The sequence below is a fragment of the Bombus impatiens genome, unplaced genomic scaffold (assembly GCF_000188095.3).
Source record: "Bombus impatiens unplaced genomic scaffold, BIMP_2.2 scf_0633, whole genome shotgun sequence".
Classification (NCBI taxonomy): domain Eukaryota; kingdom Metazoa; phylum Arthropoda; class Insecta; order Hymenoptera; family Apidae; genus Bombus; species Bombus impatiens.
The window spans coordinates 869,049-891,439 of NT_177052.1; the positions used below are offsets into that span (position 1 = coordinate 869,049).

General features: G+C 34.6%; 2 protein-coding genes across 6 annotated transcripts in view; one reads left to right on the top strand and one right to left on the bottom strand.

Annotated features, from left to right (window-relative positions):
• Positions 1-17,276, bottom strand: part of LOC100748538 (protein unc-13 homolog 4B) — a 37,947-nt gene extending 20,671 nt beyond the window's left edge. For 2 of the 5 annotated variants that reach the window (XM_024369636.2, XM_024369635.2), the window contains exons 1-2: positions 16,546-17,276; positions 414-666 (exon numbers count right to left, since the gene is read on the bottom strand). In XM_024369636.2, coding sequence (XP_024225404.1) covers positions 414-666; positions 16,546-17,261 — 969 coding nt within the window. In that variant the 5' untranslated portion in view covers positions 17,262-17,276. Of the gene's footprint in view, positions 1-413; positions 667-1,905; positions 2,065-2,918; positions 3,062-8,903; positions 9,423-16,545 lie in introns of those variants that run through there. The other 3 variants (XM_012389072.3, XM_012389074.3, XM_012389075.3) reach the window with 3 other exon arrangements.
• Positions 9,994-13,367, top strand: LOC100749255. The gene is made up of 5 exons (XM_012389051.3): positions 9,994-10,468; positions 10,573-11,042; positions 11,473-12,209; positions 12,367-12,722; positions 12,940-13,367. Exons 1-5 carry the CDS (start codon positions 10,432-10,434, stop codon positions 13,245-13,247), a joined length of 1,908 nt encoding a protein of 635 aa, XP_012244474.1. The 5' UTR covers positions 9,994-10,431; the 3' UTR covers positions 13,248-13,367.
• Positions 17,277-22,391: the final 5,115 nt, after the last annotated feature.

Sequence of the window (22,391 nt, forward strand, 5' to 3'; positions counted from 1 at the left end):
GTTGATTAAATAATCGAATCTTGAGTGAAGAGAGGAACAACGTTTCTTTGGGTTGCACACGATTCTTCAGGAAACTTCGATAGAAACGCGCGTCAATTGTCTTAAAATGTATATTTTGTAGCATCTTTGAAATACAATGATCTTAAATCATATCATTCAAAATAAAATAATAATAGAGAACTGTCGATAATTTTAAATGCGGCGAAATGCAATAGAAATTTTTCAAAAAGTTCGGCAGGAATAATTAGAATCTTTTAACAAAATTGTCATATATAGTGACAATTTAAATTTGTCTAAAAATTCGATAGAAATGTATCTCGTATCAATGATCATAGTAAAAAAACAAATTGATAATAAATAATATCCGGTAACTTAAAATACACTGAAAAAAATAAAAGTGGTATATAACTCACGTTCCATCCCATAGATTCGGCTAAGAAATTCGTGGCATGCTCATTTTCGTCCCTGTCGCTGTCAGTCTCCAAAAGTGCATCGACAGGCTCCTCGATACTACCTTCTTCACTGAAATTGTCCTCTTCCTCTCCCGTTTCCTGAACCTCATCTTTCTTCTTTGGAAGCGGTCCTTCCTCCTGTTCCTGCGCCCGAACCTTCTCAGCCAATAATGTTCCAAGATTTTCGAAGAAACCGCCATCGGTCTCTTGTATTCTGTACATACGTATTAGGAAACAAGGAAATTAATTGTAGAAGATAATACTAAAAATTGTATCTAAACATTTATATCAATCCTTTTTACTCTGAGAATTTTTTGTTGCATCGATCAACGATTTCAACATAATTTTATAGTAGCGTCGATTAAAGTCAGAAAAAATTTCGTATAAAAGAAATTATGAATTTTTGTAAATTTTTTGTATTAAATAATAGCTTTCTTTTCTTTTTTCAATTTTCACGGGTGAGAAAGAAATCGGATGAAAGTTTTACTGTATCAATTTAGTGGCGCTAGTGAAGTATAAAGGATCAATGTTCCATTGAAGCAAATGCTATGTTTGCTTTGATCGTTTAAAATATTGCGTGATAATTTAAAGGAAAACGTTGCGGTTAATAGGTGGAATATTAAGAATAAGTTGCAAGAAGCTAGTGGTGAATGATGAAAGCAAATGTCTTATTTAATGTCACGTTAATTGTGATGCGAAGCAACTCCTGTTTTCTTCGTCTCCGACCGATTTCGCTAAGTGTGCTAAAAAACGAGCTATTTGAAACCACCGACTGCATAATAGCTCCTTTTCACAGTCAATGTGAACGTTTACATTCTTTATTCTTCTTCGTAAAAAATTATTTTATTATTCTTTGGCAATTTATGAAGAATTCATGTTTTCGTAAATATTATAACTTATATCTAACAGAAAAATTGCACCGTTTATAGAATAACCTAATACCTCGTGAAAATCATATTATAGGACTTATTGATATTTAATGTGTTTCGTACCCACGTAAATAAGCATTATCAGAAAATCAATAATCGTATAACTCAAGAAAGATAAATATGCATACTATCAGTCATAGTCATGCGATTATGACTTATAGATAAGTCACAAGTTTCATAGAAAAACAATGAAACCTTGCAGCGTTCAAACATATTTTGGAAAGCAACTACGCTGAATTCTACTATATAAATCAAGTAGAGTCCATTTAGTAGACTATACTTCAGAGCTGGACATAAAAAGTGACTACGACTTCAAATAAATAATTATATCCTAACTTCTTAAATTTTATGGAATATTAATGATTCGATATTTGGCCAATGGTGTGTACGTATATGTTTCAGAATTTTTCTAAGAAAAAGCATGTAAGTAAATTTTTGTAAAATTTCGCAAGTGAAAAGAGAAAGTATACAGCTCTGTCGCATAGTACACTCCCGTTACTTAAGCAACGAACAACACAATTCACCTTTTATGAATGAAGTTGAACGCAGCGAATTTCCAATAGAATCTGCCTACGGTGACCGGTTTCGTTTCCGGTTTTTGCGACATTCGAGCCGCGGCGATCGCGTAGTAAGGATGCGTCTCGTCCAGCTTTTGGAAGTGCGCCATTTTTCGACTCTCTCTCCTTCGGAAGAAAAACACAAATTCTCCATTTCACACGTGCTTCACGAAATAACACTGACGATTCACGAAACGCTCTAATTGTTTTTGGCTGACTGGTTGACAATTTTTATATGTCTGATAGTTATGAGCAATTCCCATTTGAAATAATTGAAAAATCGATCCAACACAGGCATACTAATTACTTTACGAGAGTCTGTATTTGATTTAGTTAGAAACCAATCAATATATGAAATAAACTGTTTCTTAGGAAATAATTTTACTTTTATGAAATAATTTATCCAAGTGTTTATGCTTCTGTGTATCATTTCTCAATAGTTTCTGTGCCGTTAAGGAATTATCGAAGAGTCATAATTGGAAGACAGATAAATTCGTATCATGGTTGTGCATCCGGAAAGTAGATTTGATCAGACTGTGCGTCCAATGATATTTGATAATGTACTTACATTTTTATTTCCTTTTTTGCAAATGAATATTTATATTTCCTGCTCCAAATTTTTGTATTCTATGATATTATATCTCACTTTGTTAAACAGTTAATTTCACAATTTAAATTTATATTTGAAATTATTTAATTTTTAATCATAAAATTATATTCGAAATTATTTAATTATTAACCATAAAATTGAAATTCAGAATTATTTTATTTTAAATTATAGAATTTTATTGAAAATTATATAATTATGATAATCATCAAACGTAATTTCCAGAAAAATATCCTGAAATCCTTCACCGAAGAATAAACATAAATGTTTTAATAATTCTGTGATTTTATAGTAATATTTGTTAAACCTCACTGCACGTAATATTTGACTGATCTGCGCGGTTAATTTATCATAATGTATGATAAATGCTCACTTCACTGTTAGACCTGCTATTAGTAGAACGGTATACTTGCAGGAGAATGAGACGTCGATGTAAAATGTGTCAGTCGGAGCATGTCTGACAACAAACTGCCGGAGGACTTCAGGCGAACCAGAGAAGAAGGAAGTAGATATCGTGCAATATCAACATCAATGGTACATCAAACTTTCCCATAATTCAAGCGCGTCAGGTATCATTATTGCATCTCTTGTTACGTATATTTTATAGCTCAAGAACCGTATCGTAGCATCGTAGAACTGGAGAATTGTAGAGTTTGATAAATATAATTGGCAGGGAATAAAAAATAATGTTTAATTTATCATATCTTTTAACTTTTAGGAATTTTAGGAACTTTTATATTATTAAAACATTAATAATATTATTCTACTAAAATTATAGTGTAACTGATCTACAGTTTGTAGTTAAGTTGTAGAATTTCGTAAATATAATTAATTACTAGCGAATAGAGAATAAAGTTTGGTTTGGTATATCTGCTAACAATTTTTTGGTACTTTGCTATTGCGAGAAAATTATTAAAATTATTATACTAAAATTGCTGTCCAATGAAATTGAATGAAATAAGAAAATTAGATGCCTTTATATTATACTTTTGAAATGTGCTGTTTATGAAAGTAATTGATAATAATGTGACTAACCAACTATTTCTCGTTCATCGAGAAAACGAAGCAATGCGAGTTTCAATCATTTTAATTACTGTCACCGCTTTGCTCGTTATTTCGATACGATACAACGATTCCTAACAATGAAACTACTTTCACGATATATTGTAACAACATACATGGTAATTTCTCGATTGTTTAGCTGGAATACGATCAGCTCTTCTCGAGAATAATTAATAAAATCAGAACTTCCCCGCTTATTACCTTCCCTGTACCAATTCACAGACTCTACTTGCGCAATAAATACTCTACTGGAAATATCGGTATATGCATGATTCACGTTTACTTCTGGATAAATAAAAAAGATAATAAATGCATGTGTATCGTAGAAGCTGTAGATTCTCCGGAACTTTGTTTGCAATTTCAAGGTGCTCTTTTGTTCCAATTCCCAGTCATTGCATTTAATTGCAAACTATTCTGGATTTTCTATAAATTTCTGTTTTGTCACTGAATAAACCTTGTTAGAAGATAACGAAATTAAGAACAGTTATTCATCTTAAAATATGATAATATGTAAGAAAATTTAGCAATTTAAAGATCATTAAAATTAAGGAAACTCTTTTAACTTGAAAGATGTGAAAATTAAGGAAATTTTCACACTCCTTTACATGTCAATAATATTTTTAATGTAATGTAATATCAAAATACTAATGGCATAAAATGATAAAATATTTGTGTTGTAAAATGGACGAAATCACACACGCACACATTTCCCCTTTTTTCAAGCTTTCGCGTAGCAGGGAAAGGAAAACCACATGCTCTTACGGTATTTCTAACATCTTTATTTTACGGTACATCTTGCTTCCAACTAGCCTCTTTTATTTTTAACTTGACCGAAGAGACATGATTCACCGAACTACATTCTTCGTCTTGGTACACTATCGCGGATTGGCTCTCCAAACACGTTCCTACTTTTTGCTTTTGTTTTTACGCTTTGTAATCGCTTGATTGGCGCGAGTATATCGGATACCGATTACCATTTATAACTTGCAAATTTTTTGTTCTTTAAATGACCACATAGAAAACGATGATAGCACAACTTGTTCGACCTACGATAATTATCGTGTGCTAAAATATGCACTGAGTTGTTAAATGTCCTGAGTTACATAACAGTTTTGAAATATCGAAGAATTAAAAAATCTGCTTGAAAGATATTTTTTAAGTGGAACAAAAATACTTTCTTGCTCTTTATACTATGCTCTTTAATTATTTTTCACGGTGATGTATATTTTTAGAAACTTTGAGATTTCTTTTTTAAATTATTAATAGACTTTATGTGGATTGACTCGTGGATTAACTTGACTACACGAAGGGAATATATTTTTTAAAACAGGATACGAAAAAAATAACTGAATCTGTATATCATTATAATATACATACATCAAAATGTTAAAGATATGCTTCAACGAGATTACTATCATGGTAAATTGCAGTCTTTTGCTTTCAGCATACAGGATATGGAAAATATCAGCGTGAAGTATAAATTATAGTTCAATTAGCTACGCTTTATGGTAACATTCTGGAAAACTATATGCAACTAAAATCCTGTGTCATAAAGTAATACTAATGCAATCTAATAATCATTTTTTAAATAATTCATTCCAAAATTATTGTAAAAATGATTAAATAATGAATTGTACGAAATGTAGACAATTTCAAAATAAAGAAAAGTATTCGATAATTACGCAAAATATTCGGCTGTAATTATTTAAGCTGTTGCTCACAATTATTTCTCATTCAATTCGAACTTACCATTTTGGACGGTTTCAGAATTTAACGTACGTTGCTTAAATAGTTTGGATTTAAGGCACGTACAATTGCAACGTAAAATAGGAGCAATATTAACCATTCTCATAAAGGAACGTGTATTCTAACATTCGCAAGATATCTTATTTTTATAATAATTCTTTCTTTCTTCGTCTCTCGAATAATTATGGGTGATTTTGCATCTGATATATGTGTATTTGCATTAATATACATATACAGCGTACATACAGCGTGTTTCATTTGAATCAGTTTCAATGGTTTAAGAAGTACATAATATTATCGAACTTAATTAGTTCTTTGTTCCCTATATTTAACAAAATACAAACTGAGAATGTATTAATAATTGCATACAACGTTTTAATGTTGGATATTTGTTCTCAAAAGTTTCAGAAAATAAACGTTTAATCTATTCAGAGAATATACTTAGACGAGACACCATGTATATATTGTAATTTTACGTAATCTTTTACAGATATACGACCGTAAGGCAACGTTGTTGTCTTGCGAGCAAGAAGCACAAGGTCCTCAGTGATGTAAGTCACGAACGGCCTTCAGTGGTCCCTATCGTTACAAAATTCGAGCGGACTCGATCCGCTTCGCGTTAACTTCTATGTCCGACTATTTATGTGATTTCACGTGACCATGTACACGTTGTAATTTTCGAGGACAAATGCAAACGAAAAATGGTCATTGTATTATTTTCAAAAAAGTATCAAAATTATATTCGTACGCCTTCAAGCTTATCAATATTTTCCTTTATCCTGTAACCTGTTTTTAAACGTTAATTTCCCGTGGGACGTTCACCTACGCGCTGATGATTTAACGTTCTGCACAGTTGCGTATCTGCCACGGAAACAAGGAATTCCCGGGGTAGTCAGGATGACGTCTTCACCGACATTGGTATATCGTTGACCTATGGGAAAAAACATCGCGATTTCTGCTGACTAGATACGTAGTAACACCGGCAATTGCAGTTAATTAACTCACTTCGCTATTGTTGATTATGAACATTTCATAATTAGAAAATCGTATAGTGTTACGTCTTTTTTTGTTAATTAAACGCATGGTCGTGAGAAATGGTTTTTTGAAAATGGGTAAGCTAGTAATTTATAGCATTTGTATATTCTTGGTATAAGATCGTATGTGTATTGTTTCTCACTTTATACTCACTTTTCCTACTACGTCTATTTCGTATTAATTTATTAGAAATGTAATTTTGCTATTCGTCGTTGGCTTTTAAAAAGAATATACGTGTATATTTTTATATTTTTTCAGTAATTGTAATTACAAGTGAACAACGTGTAAAATTATCTTTTTGGAGATAGACGATATATGTAGTTATAACGTGTATATACACTGTGTCTATGCTTTTGTCTATTAGTATATTTTATATTAATTTATCTTTTTAATTCTGTTAAAACGATTCTACGTCTAAAATTTGTCTGTTCTTTATTGCTACATACGTTTCCTATTAGCCTATTTTTTAGTTTTCTTGCCTTTATCATTGGTTTCCACGAGAGTCATGTATATTTAGATTTTACTAAATATTTGTAAATGATAAGAAGAATTAATGGTATTCGTTCGTAACGTTTTATATACACGTTTAATGGTTCCTGAACAGATTGTAGTAGCCACTTTAGTCGTCTCGTAGAGCTTCTGTCATCGACGGCAATGCAATAGTTGAGACATCATGAAAGAATTAATTAACACGTATGTCTGCACATTGCTTCTTTTCTGTTTAAGGAGATCGTGCGGAATACGACAGTCTCGTTATATAGTTTACACGCTATACTTCGTAGAGTATTTGTATGAGTAGGATGAAACCTCCTTTGCATTTTACTTTTGTGCAAACTGTTTTTCCTCGTGTGACATCAACGGATGACCAACTCTTCTGTCTGGCATATTTATAGATGCCGCTTGATATAAACAAAGACGCTTTCTTATACACGTAATGAAATCCAAATGACGTCCAAAAATTTCGAATCATTTTCTCAATTGCATCTATATTAATAAATCTCTGGTCAATTGTAATTCTCAATTTTTTTTGTATTTCGATAGATTCTTCGTTAAAAGATACTGAAATTTTAAGTTGTCTGTTTTTTTATGTAAAACTTCCTATTTAACGCGTTCAAAGTCTGTAATTAAAAACGAATTCCATATGGATTACCCCAATCTTGCAACAAATTTGTACCGTCAAATTTGCATTGCAATCGCCATTAGCGTATCGCAATTAATATTTCTCCGTTACAATTGTCGCACTTGCCATTGCAATCATACTTTGCATATCTCTATGATGCAATTAATATTTTGTCACTGCGATTATCGCGATACCTTAAATTACGTTGGCAATAAATCGCGAAACGTCGACCTTGAGTCACGGATCCCAGTGGCTCGTTACGCTCGTTCGCGCGACCTGGAGAAACAATTCCTCTACAGATGTTCCGGACAACGCGCGTTAGTCTGGTTTTAATAATAGATCGCGCGTATGTGGTACATACGAGAGTTTCAGATCGTCATTCCAACGTGCCAACGAGTAAAACGCAACGAGCGTCTGTTCTGGAACGAGACCGCTGCAACAACGACTCATCACAGACGAACACGTGGTATTCCATCGTGAAAACATCGACGAATACGTTAACTTTTAACACTGAACTTTTCTCGAAAACGATAAAACGTGGAGAAAAGTGCATGAGAAACAGAAACAAGTTAAGCGACTCTTTCCGCCGTTTATGTCACCTGATTCATTTTTATCTATTACATTTTGCATTGGCAATCATTGTGAGTCATAAGATCGACGTGCTACAGACTCCGTTTAAGCGAGAAGTATTTGCATTTAAATGCTTGTGATCGAACAAAATTCCTCTTTGAAGTTGCCTTATTTTGGAGAGTTATAATTTCTACAAAAGCGATTGGTTACTGAACGACACTTGTCCATTTTTGGAAATGATACTGAAGAAGCTTACCGTTTCGCTTTGGATTTGAAAAGTTAAATCAAATAACTCCAGTCGCATAAATTAGAATTAATAGAAATTTATTTTGCAGCATGACTAATTCTATTAAAAGAACTAATCTACGTTTGTATGCGACTACAGATCTACTAATTTTAGTTAATAACTAAAAACTAAACAAATCTCAGCTAACAATTAATGTTAACTGCATTACAGGATGGCAAGTAAACGCTAGCAAATAACAGTACATGTAAAAACTATTATGTGATTATGTAATATTAGTTACAATTCTTTAAAATATTACTTTTGCAATATAAAGTGAAATGTTTGTACGTTACTGCATTAATCCTTATAAGCGCGTAAGATTAATTATTAACACGTTTATGATTACATATATTCCACGAGCACAGTCCCATTTCTCTGTTAATAGCGCAAACGACATGTTAAAGACTAACACACGTAAACAAGAAAATGAAAGTTATGGTTTCCAGTCTATTAATTGTCTACTGCAGAGGTTCCTCTCTTTCTCTCTCTCTCTCTCTCTCTTTCTCTCTCTCTCTCTCTCTCTCTCTTTCTCTCTCTACCTTGTTTCGTGTTCCGATTTTTCTTGCTCCTCCTTTTCCTTCGTTTCCTTCTCCACAACAATCTTGTGATAGAAATCTTTCCACATCGTCTCCTCGTCCATTCTGGCAGGTATGTTCTTTACGCCCAAATGAAATTCATAACATCCTCCTACACGTTCTTTAATAGACCAAATTAACTTTCTCTCGTCGATGAAACGTCACTTCTATAGCTCGAGCAAGAGCCACGGGTCGCTCATTGCTAAAATCACGCAATGTTCAACGAGTATCGTCAGAAATTCCGGCGAACAACAAGTTAACACCGGTAGGTCAGCTCGAAGCAGTCAACACTGCCGTGAATAACACGCCTTGACATTTTCCATTCACTGTTGCTTCCTCTCCAGCCACCAGATGGCGGATGCTCACAGACCGCGCGTCAATAACTTCTCGACTATCCTTGATCTTCTACTTTCTTATCTGACGCGTTTACAATCTTCCTTATCTGTTCAATTATTCTTTAATCGAAGATAGCTCGCACGGAGATAGGAAACGCGGATTTACACGAACATCGTTCCGTGGAAACTGAGATTTGTGAATCTTGGTAACTGGTCGGTACTGGTAATCCTGATGGCGCCATGATTCTCAAATAGCACCGGTGAGTCAACGTTCAGAAACGAGAATTGTCATCAGAATGGTACCGTGCTGTTTACACGGCAGGTGTGTCAAAAGAGTTTACAGATCGTTGCCAAGGATGATTTAAGTAACTGAGATGATTTTAGAATTCGTCGAGTGTCGTTGGCATCGCGGTACATCTGTTTTGTCGGAAGTCGATGATCCTTTGTCTAACAAATGCTAATTTTTCCTTCCTGTGGCTTCTATTCTTATCGCTGGCTGCTTAAGTGTCTTCTGTATTTCTCTGAGTATTTTTCCACAAAGTACACTGTCACTATAAAGCACGGTTCGTACGAGGACACTTCCTAATTTTGATGGTTGGTTGAAATTATTAAGATTTAGTCGATCATAACTTTGCATTCATGCAGGATGACGTCCAAAAGATTTATAAAAATTATTTGCAAGAATTACACGAGGAATTTAATAAATAAAAATAGAATTGAGTTTATTTCATTTCCTGTAAGTGGCCTAATAGTTATGAACGGGAGTGTACATCGTATTGTTGGCTGGTAGTGGTTGGAGGAAACCAAAAGAAGCTGCAAAGAAGTCCTTGAATTTTTTACTCAACGTATCCTCGATCCTATTTTTAACGTTGTAAGTCTCGCTTTCTGTTACTTATCTCTATTTATTTCGTTTCTTTGGTAATATTTCACTAGACATTCATAAAAACTGCAGATGTAAAGCGACGTTTATGAGGGTTTACATATGGTAGTTTAATCTGTAATGCACTTGAGAATGGCAGAACGATGCAATATTTCATATCGTGTTATCAAAAATGTGTCTTCTTCGATATTTTGAGAACGAGAAAGTTAGATATACCGAAGTATATATAAAATAGCGAAGAAGGAGCAGTGTTACAGACGAGTATATTATTTTCACCATGATTTTCAAGCTAATTTCGTTTCTCGTATTCTTAGGTAAGCCTCTAAAACTGAATTCTTTTCCTTTCTCAGTTATTCATATTTTTTAACTAATTGCATAAATTGAAAGATTCTCAAGAGAGACTTATATTTTCACACAGGCCTCATTTTATGTTCTTCAACTTCTAAACATACCACTGGAAGCAATTCTCCAATTCCAAATGATACTCGATCAGATCCAAATACCTTTGTGTTAGTTAATCCAAATCAAGTGCATCGTTTGGAAAGGACGATACGAAACTTCTTTTCGAAAATAGCAGAGCCTATAGACAAACCGATTGTGTTAAGATCTACATCGTCTAATTCATATGGTCTGCTATCAACTATTCGAGAAGTATGTGAAAGTATAAGGAAAAAGCTCATGCAATTCGCTAATGATTGTGGACTAATTAATACCGTTCAACGATACGAAAAACGTTCGAGTCAGGATCCATTGTCCGATGATTGGTTCTCTGAGTTGCTGCTACAAAGTATATACGTGATACGAGACTTAGGAAACATGATTAATGAAATTAGATCATCGACTGGTTTGTATCTTGGAGAAGGAAATACGACTTTCCGAGAAAGTAAGGTTTGTGCAAATGAGAAAATTGAACGAGGTATTTTGCTTGTTAATTGTGCTTTACGTTGTATAGTCAATGTTTTTAATGATAAAGATTTCTGTCTTTCAAGTAATTAATTGGTGAACTTATGTATCAATATATAATTGATAATAAATTAAAACAATTAATATAGTAATATGACACTAAAATTCTGTTAGTAAGATAAATTACTGCATCAAAGTATAGAATATGTAATTAATTCTATGTTATTACTTTTTATTACTAAAACTCGAAAACTATCGAAAACTTGAAAAATGTGAAACCTTTTATTCTATGTATGTATATCAGCAAACAACCTGATAATCAATTATACAAGTTTTAAAGATTCCTAGGAAATTTTTCGGTACTATCTTTACGATTAACTCTTCCAAAAATTCATAAGCTAAAATATTCACACAGTTCCAGCAACTGAATAGACACGCTAACGGCTTCAAATTCCTCGGCGTAGTGAACGATGCAGCAGAATTTAGCGACAGACTATCGCAATGTCTGCTGCAAATAACGAACAATAGGAAGCGTAGATCTTCTTTTAGTCTAAATCGAGCAATCCTCGATCTGATGAAACATACACCGGAAACCACCCTTAAAACTTTGGAAACTAGTTTAAGGAACATCTCACAAACGAATGTTCTAAAGAATCATCCAGGACAAAAGTCCTGGCACATTTTCTTTTGTCTTTCAACGGCGAGAAACAGGGGAATCGATTACGACGAGTGCATTCGCGAATTGCAACGCTTCGATGAATGCCTAAGCAGCTCGAAACAATCATCGAATATGAAAATGCATAATTTTGACGCGAAATCGTGGACAAGGGCGATTCGAAGATTGAGTCATTGCAAAACTATGGAAGATAAATATGGAGAAACGGAGGTCTCTTGTAAACCCGATCGAAGAATGCCACGAAAAATTAAAAAGAAAACGAAGTACGTGTTTGAAAGAATATTGGACAGAAAGATACCTAGAAGATCTTCTTTCCATCGTGCTGTTAGTGATCTTAGCGACACATTTTCGGAAAGCGAATGGGGACAAAGATTTATCGATGAGTTGTGCCAATACCTTGGTATTTACGAGGATGGCAAAAAGAAACTAAATAGATTTTCAAAATCCGCGAGTAAGAACAAAAAGGCAGCGGTGAAGTTAGTATGATTAAATTTTATACGATTGAAGTTGATTTAATTAAATTTTAGTATGTGTAACTAAAATCCTTTAGAAGGGTTAATAATCAAAAGGAGTTAAACAATTTCTATAAAAATTTAGAAATGTGAAAGTTATACATATCTGCTTTTCAACCAGGCACAGTGAAATCTCGGAAGCTTTGAAATCATACAAAAAGGGAGCGATGGTAAGAACGTTCGGAGCGATAAATAAAATGCACCGATCTGCGGTCGATTTTGAAAAATTCTTCGCGGAGGGAATGAGAGATACCTTTAAGGAAGCTTGGCAGAGCCACGTGAAGGTTTTATCTAGTCTGATGGACTGGATGACCAAGCTACTGGAACTCCACAGCGGCGGAAGCTCCAGTGGAAAGGAACCGCGCTCGTCAGACACGAGCTCGTCAGACACGAGCACATCGCAAGTCGAGTGGAATAGCGACGAAGATTTGGATTCTGAAAATATCCGGGAGCGTGTTGTAGCTCGTCCTAAATCAGGTTACCACAATTTATATTACATTACAGTTGAATTAGATATTTTATTCATTTTATTATAAGAAATTTTTCGGGTCATGGTAGGTCCGATAATTTCCCTTTTATTCGCCAAACATTAAATACATAGAAATTTTCTTTATAAACTTTGTACGAAGAAGATATAAAGTATATTATTAAGCATGAAGTACGAACGTAATATAGATAAATGTTTCATTTACAGAGATAATAAAAGATGTGGACAGCTCTATGAATAGTCTAATGAAATCAATGAATCACCTAACCAGACATCGAAACGCGACCAATAAAGATATGCTGACTTCTCTTGCTAATAATCTTCTTTTAGTCATGATATTCATGGAAACTATGGGCTTCGTTTCTTCCTTATACTGTTTTGGACCAATTGCGAGTGAGGAAACTTCTTTAGAATTTGACGACGAATGGAACCGTCAACATGGATCGTTGCATTTTTCTGAATACGATAAAATTATCGATTTAATCTCACGTGAATATCCTCTTTTTAATTATTAATTCTGAGAATAATTAATTCTGAATAAACCACAAAAATTCTATGTAATCTTCAAAATAGTTGTAAATAAATATAATAAATAAATTTATCCAATGTAGTAAATACAAATTATTGAAGAATTTCATTTCAGTCATAATTTATTTTCAGGCAATTTGTTAAATGTACTTAATATATATTAACACAGTGCAAAATAAAATCCTTTGGATCTCTATTGTGATAAATTTGTGTTAATTTATTTTCCTACCATTTATTATTTTAACTAATTATTTTAATTAAATTATTACAAAATGTTATGGATTGTTATTTAAAAGAATCGAATTTTATATTTTTTTAATGTTATCCTCGAGCTTCTCAATAAAAATTTTTAATTTCATAATTTTTATAGATTTCATAGACAAGACGAATGAAATAAATTATATAAACATTATTAGTAAATAATATTATATATAATATAATATTTGTCTAATGTAAAAGAAAAGAAATTTATGAATTATCAAGATATATTTTTTGAAATTAGTATCATTCATATCGGGCATCGTACACTTGCTAAGGACCCTATAAATCCTAAAATACAATAGATCAAGAAGTTTATATAACTATTTCTTCTAATCTTCCAACTTATCTAATTTATTTACTTGCAGGTAACAGTAATTTTCAGCAATTTACAAGAAAAATGCATAGCATCTATAGTTTCCCAAGATATGAAACGTTCTTTATTCTGTATGCCACTCAAATTTATCAAACGCAATCGTTCAAACTGCTAGCAGAAATGCACGCAAAATCTAATATCCTCTTCCTAACTTGTGAGTATTCTTTTTATTTTATTTCACATGTTCTTGTAACTCATATTTTCCTGAATCTACAATAATCAATAGCTTTTATTCACATTTTTACGTATGTTTATCGCAACAAATATAGAGAGTGTTTCTTGTGCGTGTATGAACGTACATCGAAGTACAACCTCACAACCGCGAATTAAGTTGCATCTAGTCTTTCCTCTCTTTTCATATCTTTATTATCATTATCTTTTCTTAATCACTTCCCTTTTTTTAAATCTAAAGATGACACAAATCGCACAAATATGCAACGATGTAAGAAGAATGATCTATCTGTATAAATAGTATTTCATTCAAATTTCGAAGTCTATATCGACAGAGTAAATACCTGAAAATTCTGAATTAGGAACTAACCTATGCACTAACCTATCGTACATTACGCGGATCTCTTACGATCCCAGTGAAATTCCACTCGTGACGTTCCTTTCGAACGTTTAACTGAAAAATTATTTGTATAGTAAAGACTTTAATGTGCGTCCCAACATTTTTGCAGACGTTTCGGAAGCTCAGAATAATAAAAACATTAGACGTGAATATAAACAATTTTGTTCACGGAAATTGTGAAAATATGCTTGTTTACAAGAGGTTGGCCATTTTATTCCCGAAATGACACTAAGGACTATATAAGTCAATCGAATCGATAGTCATTCGATCAAGGATTCACGTTCCACGTATAGCATGAAAATAGTCGTTTCCAGGAAGATGAAAAAGCCGCGTGCAATGCCAGAATACAGAGACAGGCGTGTTCAGGTTCGATGCACGCAGGAAGTCCATTACGCACGTTCTGCGCAAGATCCTGTCGCATACACAGCCACTCGACTCACGTACCGTGTACTTAGGGCTGAATGAAGTTCGAACAGGGCCCTTGGGTAATACGTAATTAGAAACTATTGTGCGCAACGACGTTTCGTATTGTCGACACGCATAAGCGAGTATGGCTATTTTTGAACATAATACTACTTGATGTATATTCTCAGATTTCGAGAAAACGACATGAGAATGAAATTCTTTTAAAATCGCTGAAATACAACACAATATAATTTAATTAGAAGTACGCCACACTCAACAATTAATCTCATCAAAGTTATTCTTAAAATTTTATCTTATCGTATCCCGAGTTCAATTATAGTCGTTCCAACAAAAGGAATTAGTCCGGATAATTGTCGTAGATAAATATTTATTCAAAACGATTCGAACAATAGTCAACGTTGATGCAATGTTGGTCCTTAATAGATTATTAACAATGAATTACGTAACTAATTTTCAAAATCGACGAAATCGTCTTAGAAACCTACTTCTTTGTTAAACCTATACAACAGATTGCCTTAAACCTCTTGTCTATTGAATGTAAAATTAAATATTCCCCACGTACAATCTATTCAACTATCGTTTTGGCTATCGTTTCGTGCGATGGTGGGCACGCAAGCGTTACACCACGCTGTCATTTACTCGAATGACTCACCGACGCTGGTTTCCCTGCATAAACAACGGCTGCCGGCTTTTCCAGCGGGTCTTTAAACTCCCTTGCCACGTGCACCGTGTCTTCTAACCGTGAGAAGTGCATTATCGTCGGTCACATCCGTCGATTTCTCCGTGGCTCTCTATCTATTCGGTGGATAAACACGATGGCCACCCAACGATCCAATCGACTCGACGACCGTAGCCTCTTCGATGCCACTGTTAATCGATTTCGTCGTCAGGTGCATCGTGTTTGATAACGAATTAGCAATTCTATGTCGCGATACTATCTAGATCAGAGAGATTTGCGACTCGAATTGAGTTTTGGAAATTTGTTAAATCTATATTTTTTAGCTCAGTTTTGTTTGTAATATTTAGCCGAAACGTACTTTAGTGACATATGATGTCTATATAATGTATGATATGATACTATATGATATAATACTGTATTATAAGCGTATAATACTTTGATATCGTTTGTTTCGCTTCCGACATCGAACATCCTCAACCTTAAATTAGCAAAATCGATAACAGTTTCATCGATTGCGATGCGTATACCTAAATTTTAATTGTTACTCGTTCATCGAGTTATTTAAGCCACTATGGACGAATGCATCCAGAAAAGAGAAAACAAACAGCATGTGGATTTGCATACGATTTCATACTTAATGCGATTCTGAGAACGTAATAATCAGGCAATTTGTTCATCCAAGTTGCCATGGTTCATTCATATGGTTCTACGTGGAAACATGATTTCGAATGTTATCGTACTTTCCTTATATGAATTTACTTTCATAATTCACAATACATTGACGGGACATGCATGATATACGCATATGTACAATTAGAAAATTTTATTCTGCAGCATTTTCTTCAAAGAAAGATTTCAAATCAATTTATTTTTCAACGTACGAATTTCTTCTTACTAATCCAGTATAATGTAACAATTGACCACTTAACAAATTTTATCATTAATAAATTTTTCATATTCGTAAATTACACTCACCCTGTTACCACACAAGGAGAAATCCTATTTGTCCTCGAAACTAGTTGCATGAACCTCCTGTACCATCTATCGTTACATGCTGTACAGCAGTTCTTCCCCGAGACAATACTCGTCTTCACGCTTTCTGAATCACTATTATCATGTACATTCTTCGTGATAAGTGTCGCAGGCTTTTCTTCGATACTCACAATTATATATTCGTCTAAACTTCTCCTCGAAAGATCATTAGCCTTGCTAGATTTCTTCTCCATTAAATTCACCCCAACAAAAGAATTTTCTACACACGAGTCAAATTCGTCGTCAGTCATAATCGATAAATTCTTATTTGTCAAATATTCTTTATTATACACCTCTGTGCCTTTTGTTATCTCATATTTCAAAGCACTGTTTTTAATCTCACTCGATTTAGGAGACAAATATTTTTCATTATAAGGACGAGAATCCTTTGTTTTCTCATACTTTGGAACACCGTTTTCAATCTCGCTTGACTTAGAAGGCAAATATTTTTTGTTACGAACCTTTGTATCCTTTGCTTTCCTATATCCGAAAACTTTGGTTTTAATTCCAGTTGACGTAAACTTATTTTTATACGCCTTCTTCTTATCCTTTGTTTTCTCAAATTCTAACACTATGTTTCTAACCTCGGTTGACTTAAAAGATAAACGTTTAGACGACTTCTTACGACGATGTTTCAGCTTCTCAAAAATAGCTAACATCGTTATAGAAAGTGGTGTATAATTTTCTCAGTACTCATAACATATTCGTTCCAGGATTCGTTATGATTTTTTGAATGTTTTACTCGAAGCAAGTGTAAAAGTTTATGGCACCGTTACGCGATGAGTATTAAAGACTTCATTTTCACTTTCAAATACGACAGTTTCATTTATGTTGTTATGACTGTTCGGGGATTAGGATACAATGTGGCTCGTGTGAATAGCGCGCGCAAAACTGTAGAACTGAGCTCGAGCCACACTCACAATAAGTACGTGAATGTTCTCCAAATGGAAGTACTATATAGTATGTAGTTGGTCGCAAGCTGTTCTACTCGGAGTAGGGGCACTCATGACTTCCCACCAGCTCCGATGGTGGGTTCCCCGATTTCGATTTGCTTAAAAAACGTTTGCTTATACAAATTACACTGTGCACTGAGTCTGTAAGTCATCGGAAATAGGATTTGTAGAAGTTCCTCTGGTACATTAAGGTCTCTTAAAAAATTTCCTTCTCTCGAAGACTTCAATTAAGTATATCCATCATACTTCGTCGAATTATAGGATTTGAATTTTTACTGTCACTTCGAAATCAAGAGTTTATATTGTTCATTTTAATGAAAGTAGAACGAAAATATGATGTTACATAGGATGTTTCGTAATTTGGAAGAAAATTGACAAAAGAGCGATTACTATTTGTATTTGTGATTATTTTATTTTTGAAATTAGTTCTCGTTTCAAGCGTTATTATGACATTATGGAGTTTAATTTAATTTTGAGTACGTTCTTTAAAAAAAAAGTGATATAAAAATAAATTTCGAATATTGGTTCAAAATTATTAATTTTTGTTTAATTTTGATTGGGTTCTTTAAAAGGAAAGTAAAATGAAAATAAAATTGGTGTTCACATACTCTTGAACCACAGTGTACTCGTATGTCTATCGCTTGCAACCGTGTTATATATAGATCTTAAAATATTAAATCTGAAATCATATGTGGGAAAAACGCTATTATTACCACGATTCTAATAAAATCGAGCACGTACTTACTGCTCCCTTTTTCACTCTATATCGCATTCTTTTCCCCATGATGCATGTCATAATTAAGTGATAAATATAACAATAAGGAAATAGATGTTATTCCCCGAAGTATGATACTGCTGAAGGTTCCGGCCTGAAATCTGACATCCTTCCTCAACATTGTATATTAACCGCTAAAATATGCTGATAAGAGCGCGTGTGTCACGTATGATTCTGCATTAACAGCAATAATAATCGTGAAATCACTCAAATTACATTTCACGTAACCAGCAATTTAAGCAAAATTATTGTTAACGACGATTGCTGACGTTTAAAAGATTATTTTTCATTTGATAGGCACAACCGGAATTTTCAGAGAGGCAATTGAAACTATCATCGTTTCAATTATCACCTTTGGATTCGAGTACAATGACAAATTTAATCAAGCGTTTATCCATGATCGTTAAACGATTGGAATATTCTGCACAATTTTTGCAAAATCACAGATTGTGGAAGTTACGTAGCGAAAAAAACGTTTAAATTGTAGAATTTTATTATCTTTTTTTTTGCAAGAGTAAAAAAATTTTAATTAATAAAACAAGCAATTGTGCCTAAAAAAATAGAGGGAAATATTTTTTTAGAAAAGCGAGACGGAGTTCGGTTTAAATATTCTCAAAAAGCGAGCTTAAAATGATTTTTTGTTTCAAGATTACATTAAAAATTATAGTTAATAATGTAAAATACTGTTAATAATGTGTTGTGATATATTATGCATTTGAAATTCAATGGTACTCACATTGAGGTGAGTCCCACCCAGAGAACTTTTGGGAATGACCTGATCCAAGTATTCCCGTGGGTGTTGTGCGCGATCTTTGATTGGGAAGTCTGCTTCCGTTTGAAAAATGTCCAGTCGAACATCTTACAGGTAGAATTACGCTTCCTCGCGGTCGAATTCGTCGAAAGACGTCTAGGAACGACGAACAAGTGAGGCGCGCTCCGCAGAGATTGAGGTACTGAGCTGTGTTCCATTATTTAAAGAAAATAATGTTCAGCTGCAATTACTGTGCTGTAATTGACGTGACGGCACGCATACGTCAGCCGAAGGAAGATATGCTAAAATATTGTAATCGTGCTGATCATAGAAATATTTTCCACTAACTGACTAAAAAAAAATAATTAAATTTTGATAAATTGCTATAGAATGATATTTCCTTGAGATTGTAAAAAATCTAAATACGTTAACAGTTAAAACGGAATTGATTAAATATTAGTGAGTAGATTGCTGTAGATAGTTGGATATATCTTTGAGATTGTAAAATAACTCAGTATGTTAATAGGTGGTGGAAATTTTGAAAAGACGAATGGTTTTAACAATAATATTAATTATGGAATATGTGTATGTAAAAATTAACTAGTAACATTGGAAACAATATTAGTCATTATATCAATTATAATTTCGTTCCTGTGGATAGAAATTCTCATGCTGAATTCCACAGTAAAATGAAATGGATATATGTTATATGTAACACATTATTCGAAATTCAAGAAGCATTAAATGGAGGAAGAATTGCACGCTTAAATTCAACGGCATATAACAAAACGAAGCTATAAGCCGGAAATCGGATTAAGGAGAATTATCTCTATACAGTATTAACGTAAGAAACTAACTCTAGGACGATTATTACCTCCTTGTGATCTTTCGAACGAAAAATCCTCATTTTCCTTCTCATCAAGCGCTCACCATTCCCCCGTGTTCGTGGATTCCATTTCCTGCCTCTTCCTCCATTTTCCCTTTCTCCTTACGCCAGCACTTTTATTATGCGGCCCCTATTAAACGAACAATTCATTACCATCCAGCAACCTTTTTATGTGCGTTATACAAAACTTCGTGAAATTTCATTATAATGAAACACGGCTATTGTGATTGTATTGAAAAAATGTGGAACCAGTCGAGAAGTGTATATATATATTAGGACGGCATTACTTTGTCATAAATTGAACACGTATATACGTCTAAAAATACTTTTGCTTATAGTTCTTTAGAACTATAGTTCTAATAATAAGGCCGGACGGCTTTATATACACGTATAGGGTAAAATTATTCCAAAATGTTGACCTTGATAACATACTTTAAGTTCATCAAAATCAACGAGTTGCCTATTCCGAATAATTATCCCTTTTTCATAATTAATTTGCACAATTTCAAAAACCCCAAAAGCAAAACACACGAAGAATCACAAACACGCAGCAACCTTCAGGAATTCTCGCAAAAACAAGCCGATAATCTGGAAGCTAGCGAGCTACGCGATACTCTTTACTCCTTACTTACCTCAACCCTATCAGGCTTACGTTGAACGTTTCCTCGGCGAGTCCATCAAGATTTCCCTCTCGACGACCGGGTCGCAACGGCGAAGATCTCAATCAATCCGTGACCGTGTCTCGAAAGACGCGCGCCGTACGCCCCCGCGGCCATCCGCGCCGCAAAATCGCCACCACGGAGGTGGATTGAGACGCGGTGGGGTGTGGCCGGACCCGGGATTAACCCCGTCTGACAGCCAATCATATCCAAGACAGCCCCACCACGGCTATATCCGTGACTGGAAGAACCGGCTGAAACTGTCGTCCTCGGCCTCCACCCCCTCTTCTAGCAACCCCCACCGCTAATTGCCCTGGCTTTAATATCACGCGTGGAATGAGAACTTGTGGAAGGGCGGAGAGGATGATAAGGCAGCAGAATATGCCGAAGAGCAGCCGGGGAAACGGAGGCTGCGCCCGTTTTGTGTACATCCTCTCTGTGACATCTACATCGAACAGAGAAAAGAGGGTGGACAACGGCAAAGGGTGGAGAAAACGGGGTGCATAGGCGATGTACGCGTGCATATTTGCGGATTTTACGTGGTGCATTGCGATACACGGTAGGATTTCCGGGGCCAATTTGCCAATGGCCGGTTTGCTTTATTAATGATCCCGACGATGATCGAGGAGCCGATGCGTAACTGAGAGATTGATCGACGAGAACGGCCGAGTCTATTTTCACCGTCATTGCTCGATGATGTCCCGCATTTATGTGGTTGGTTCTGTAGAGTCATCGATTTCGAGAGATTCGTTTTGCGAATTTCCGGCCTGAGATGTAAGGAGATTTATTTTGGAAATTTCGAGAAAGAACCTTACCTAAAGTTTCGAGTGATTTTTACCAACAAAAGTGAGTTTAAGGAATTGATGAATGTTATAAGGATCGTGAATAAAAAATAGGGAAGTTATAGGAATCTTTGAGAAATTTATATGAAATCTACTTATTATCTTTACTAACTCACTCTCTGCATAACCACAAACGTCTTGGGTGATATAGCTTTTCTGTAATGATCGACGTATAAAATGTCCAAATTCTCAAAGAATGGATATGTTAACAATATTCGTATCATATATGAGTCACTGAGAAGCTACACTGATACTGCTGAACCTGACACTGAATCCTATTTCCTGAAAATTTCTTAATTCTGGTATTAACGATAAACATTTAATTGTCGAAACATCAATTGATTGACTTCAATGGAGTTGATCAATCGACTTCTGCTTTGTTCTCTCTCCCGGCCTTTCTAAATGGTTAGTTCTACGCTTCCAATAAATTCCAATCCAACTAATCCAAAACCAAAACCAATTCCACTAATCTGCCTTTTCATATAATTCCCTGTTTCCTCCAAAAGCGCCCAAAAATGAGATTCCAAAACCTCCGAAGAAAGCACGAAGAATTTTGCTGAAAGAGCAGCTCCATAATCTCGAAGATGAAATCACTCGTTCATCCGAGCGTGTTCATTTTTCCCAGCTCGTGGAACGAGGACTAATTAAAGACGAAGGGAAATTTCGTCGGCGGCTCGAACGAGACTCGCTGGATCGTCGTCTTCGTCTTCTATATTGGCTCGTAAGGGTGGCTCTTATAAAGCGGAGCAATTATCCGGGTAAAATACTCTCCGAAATTTCCGTGATAAATTTCAGCCTGTAATAAGGGTGAGTCGCAAGTCATTTGGCCGGGCTCACGAAGAGGGTGGGTTATCGGTGCTTCAATAGAAATTCTTTCCAACCCCCACCGTCGCACCGCGTCGTCGTGGAAGCTCGCGCGCGCG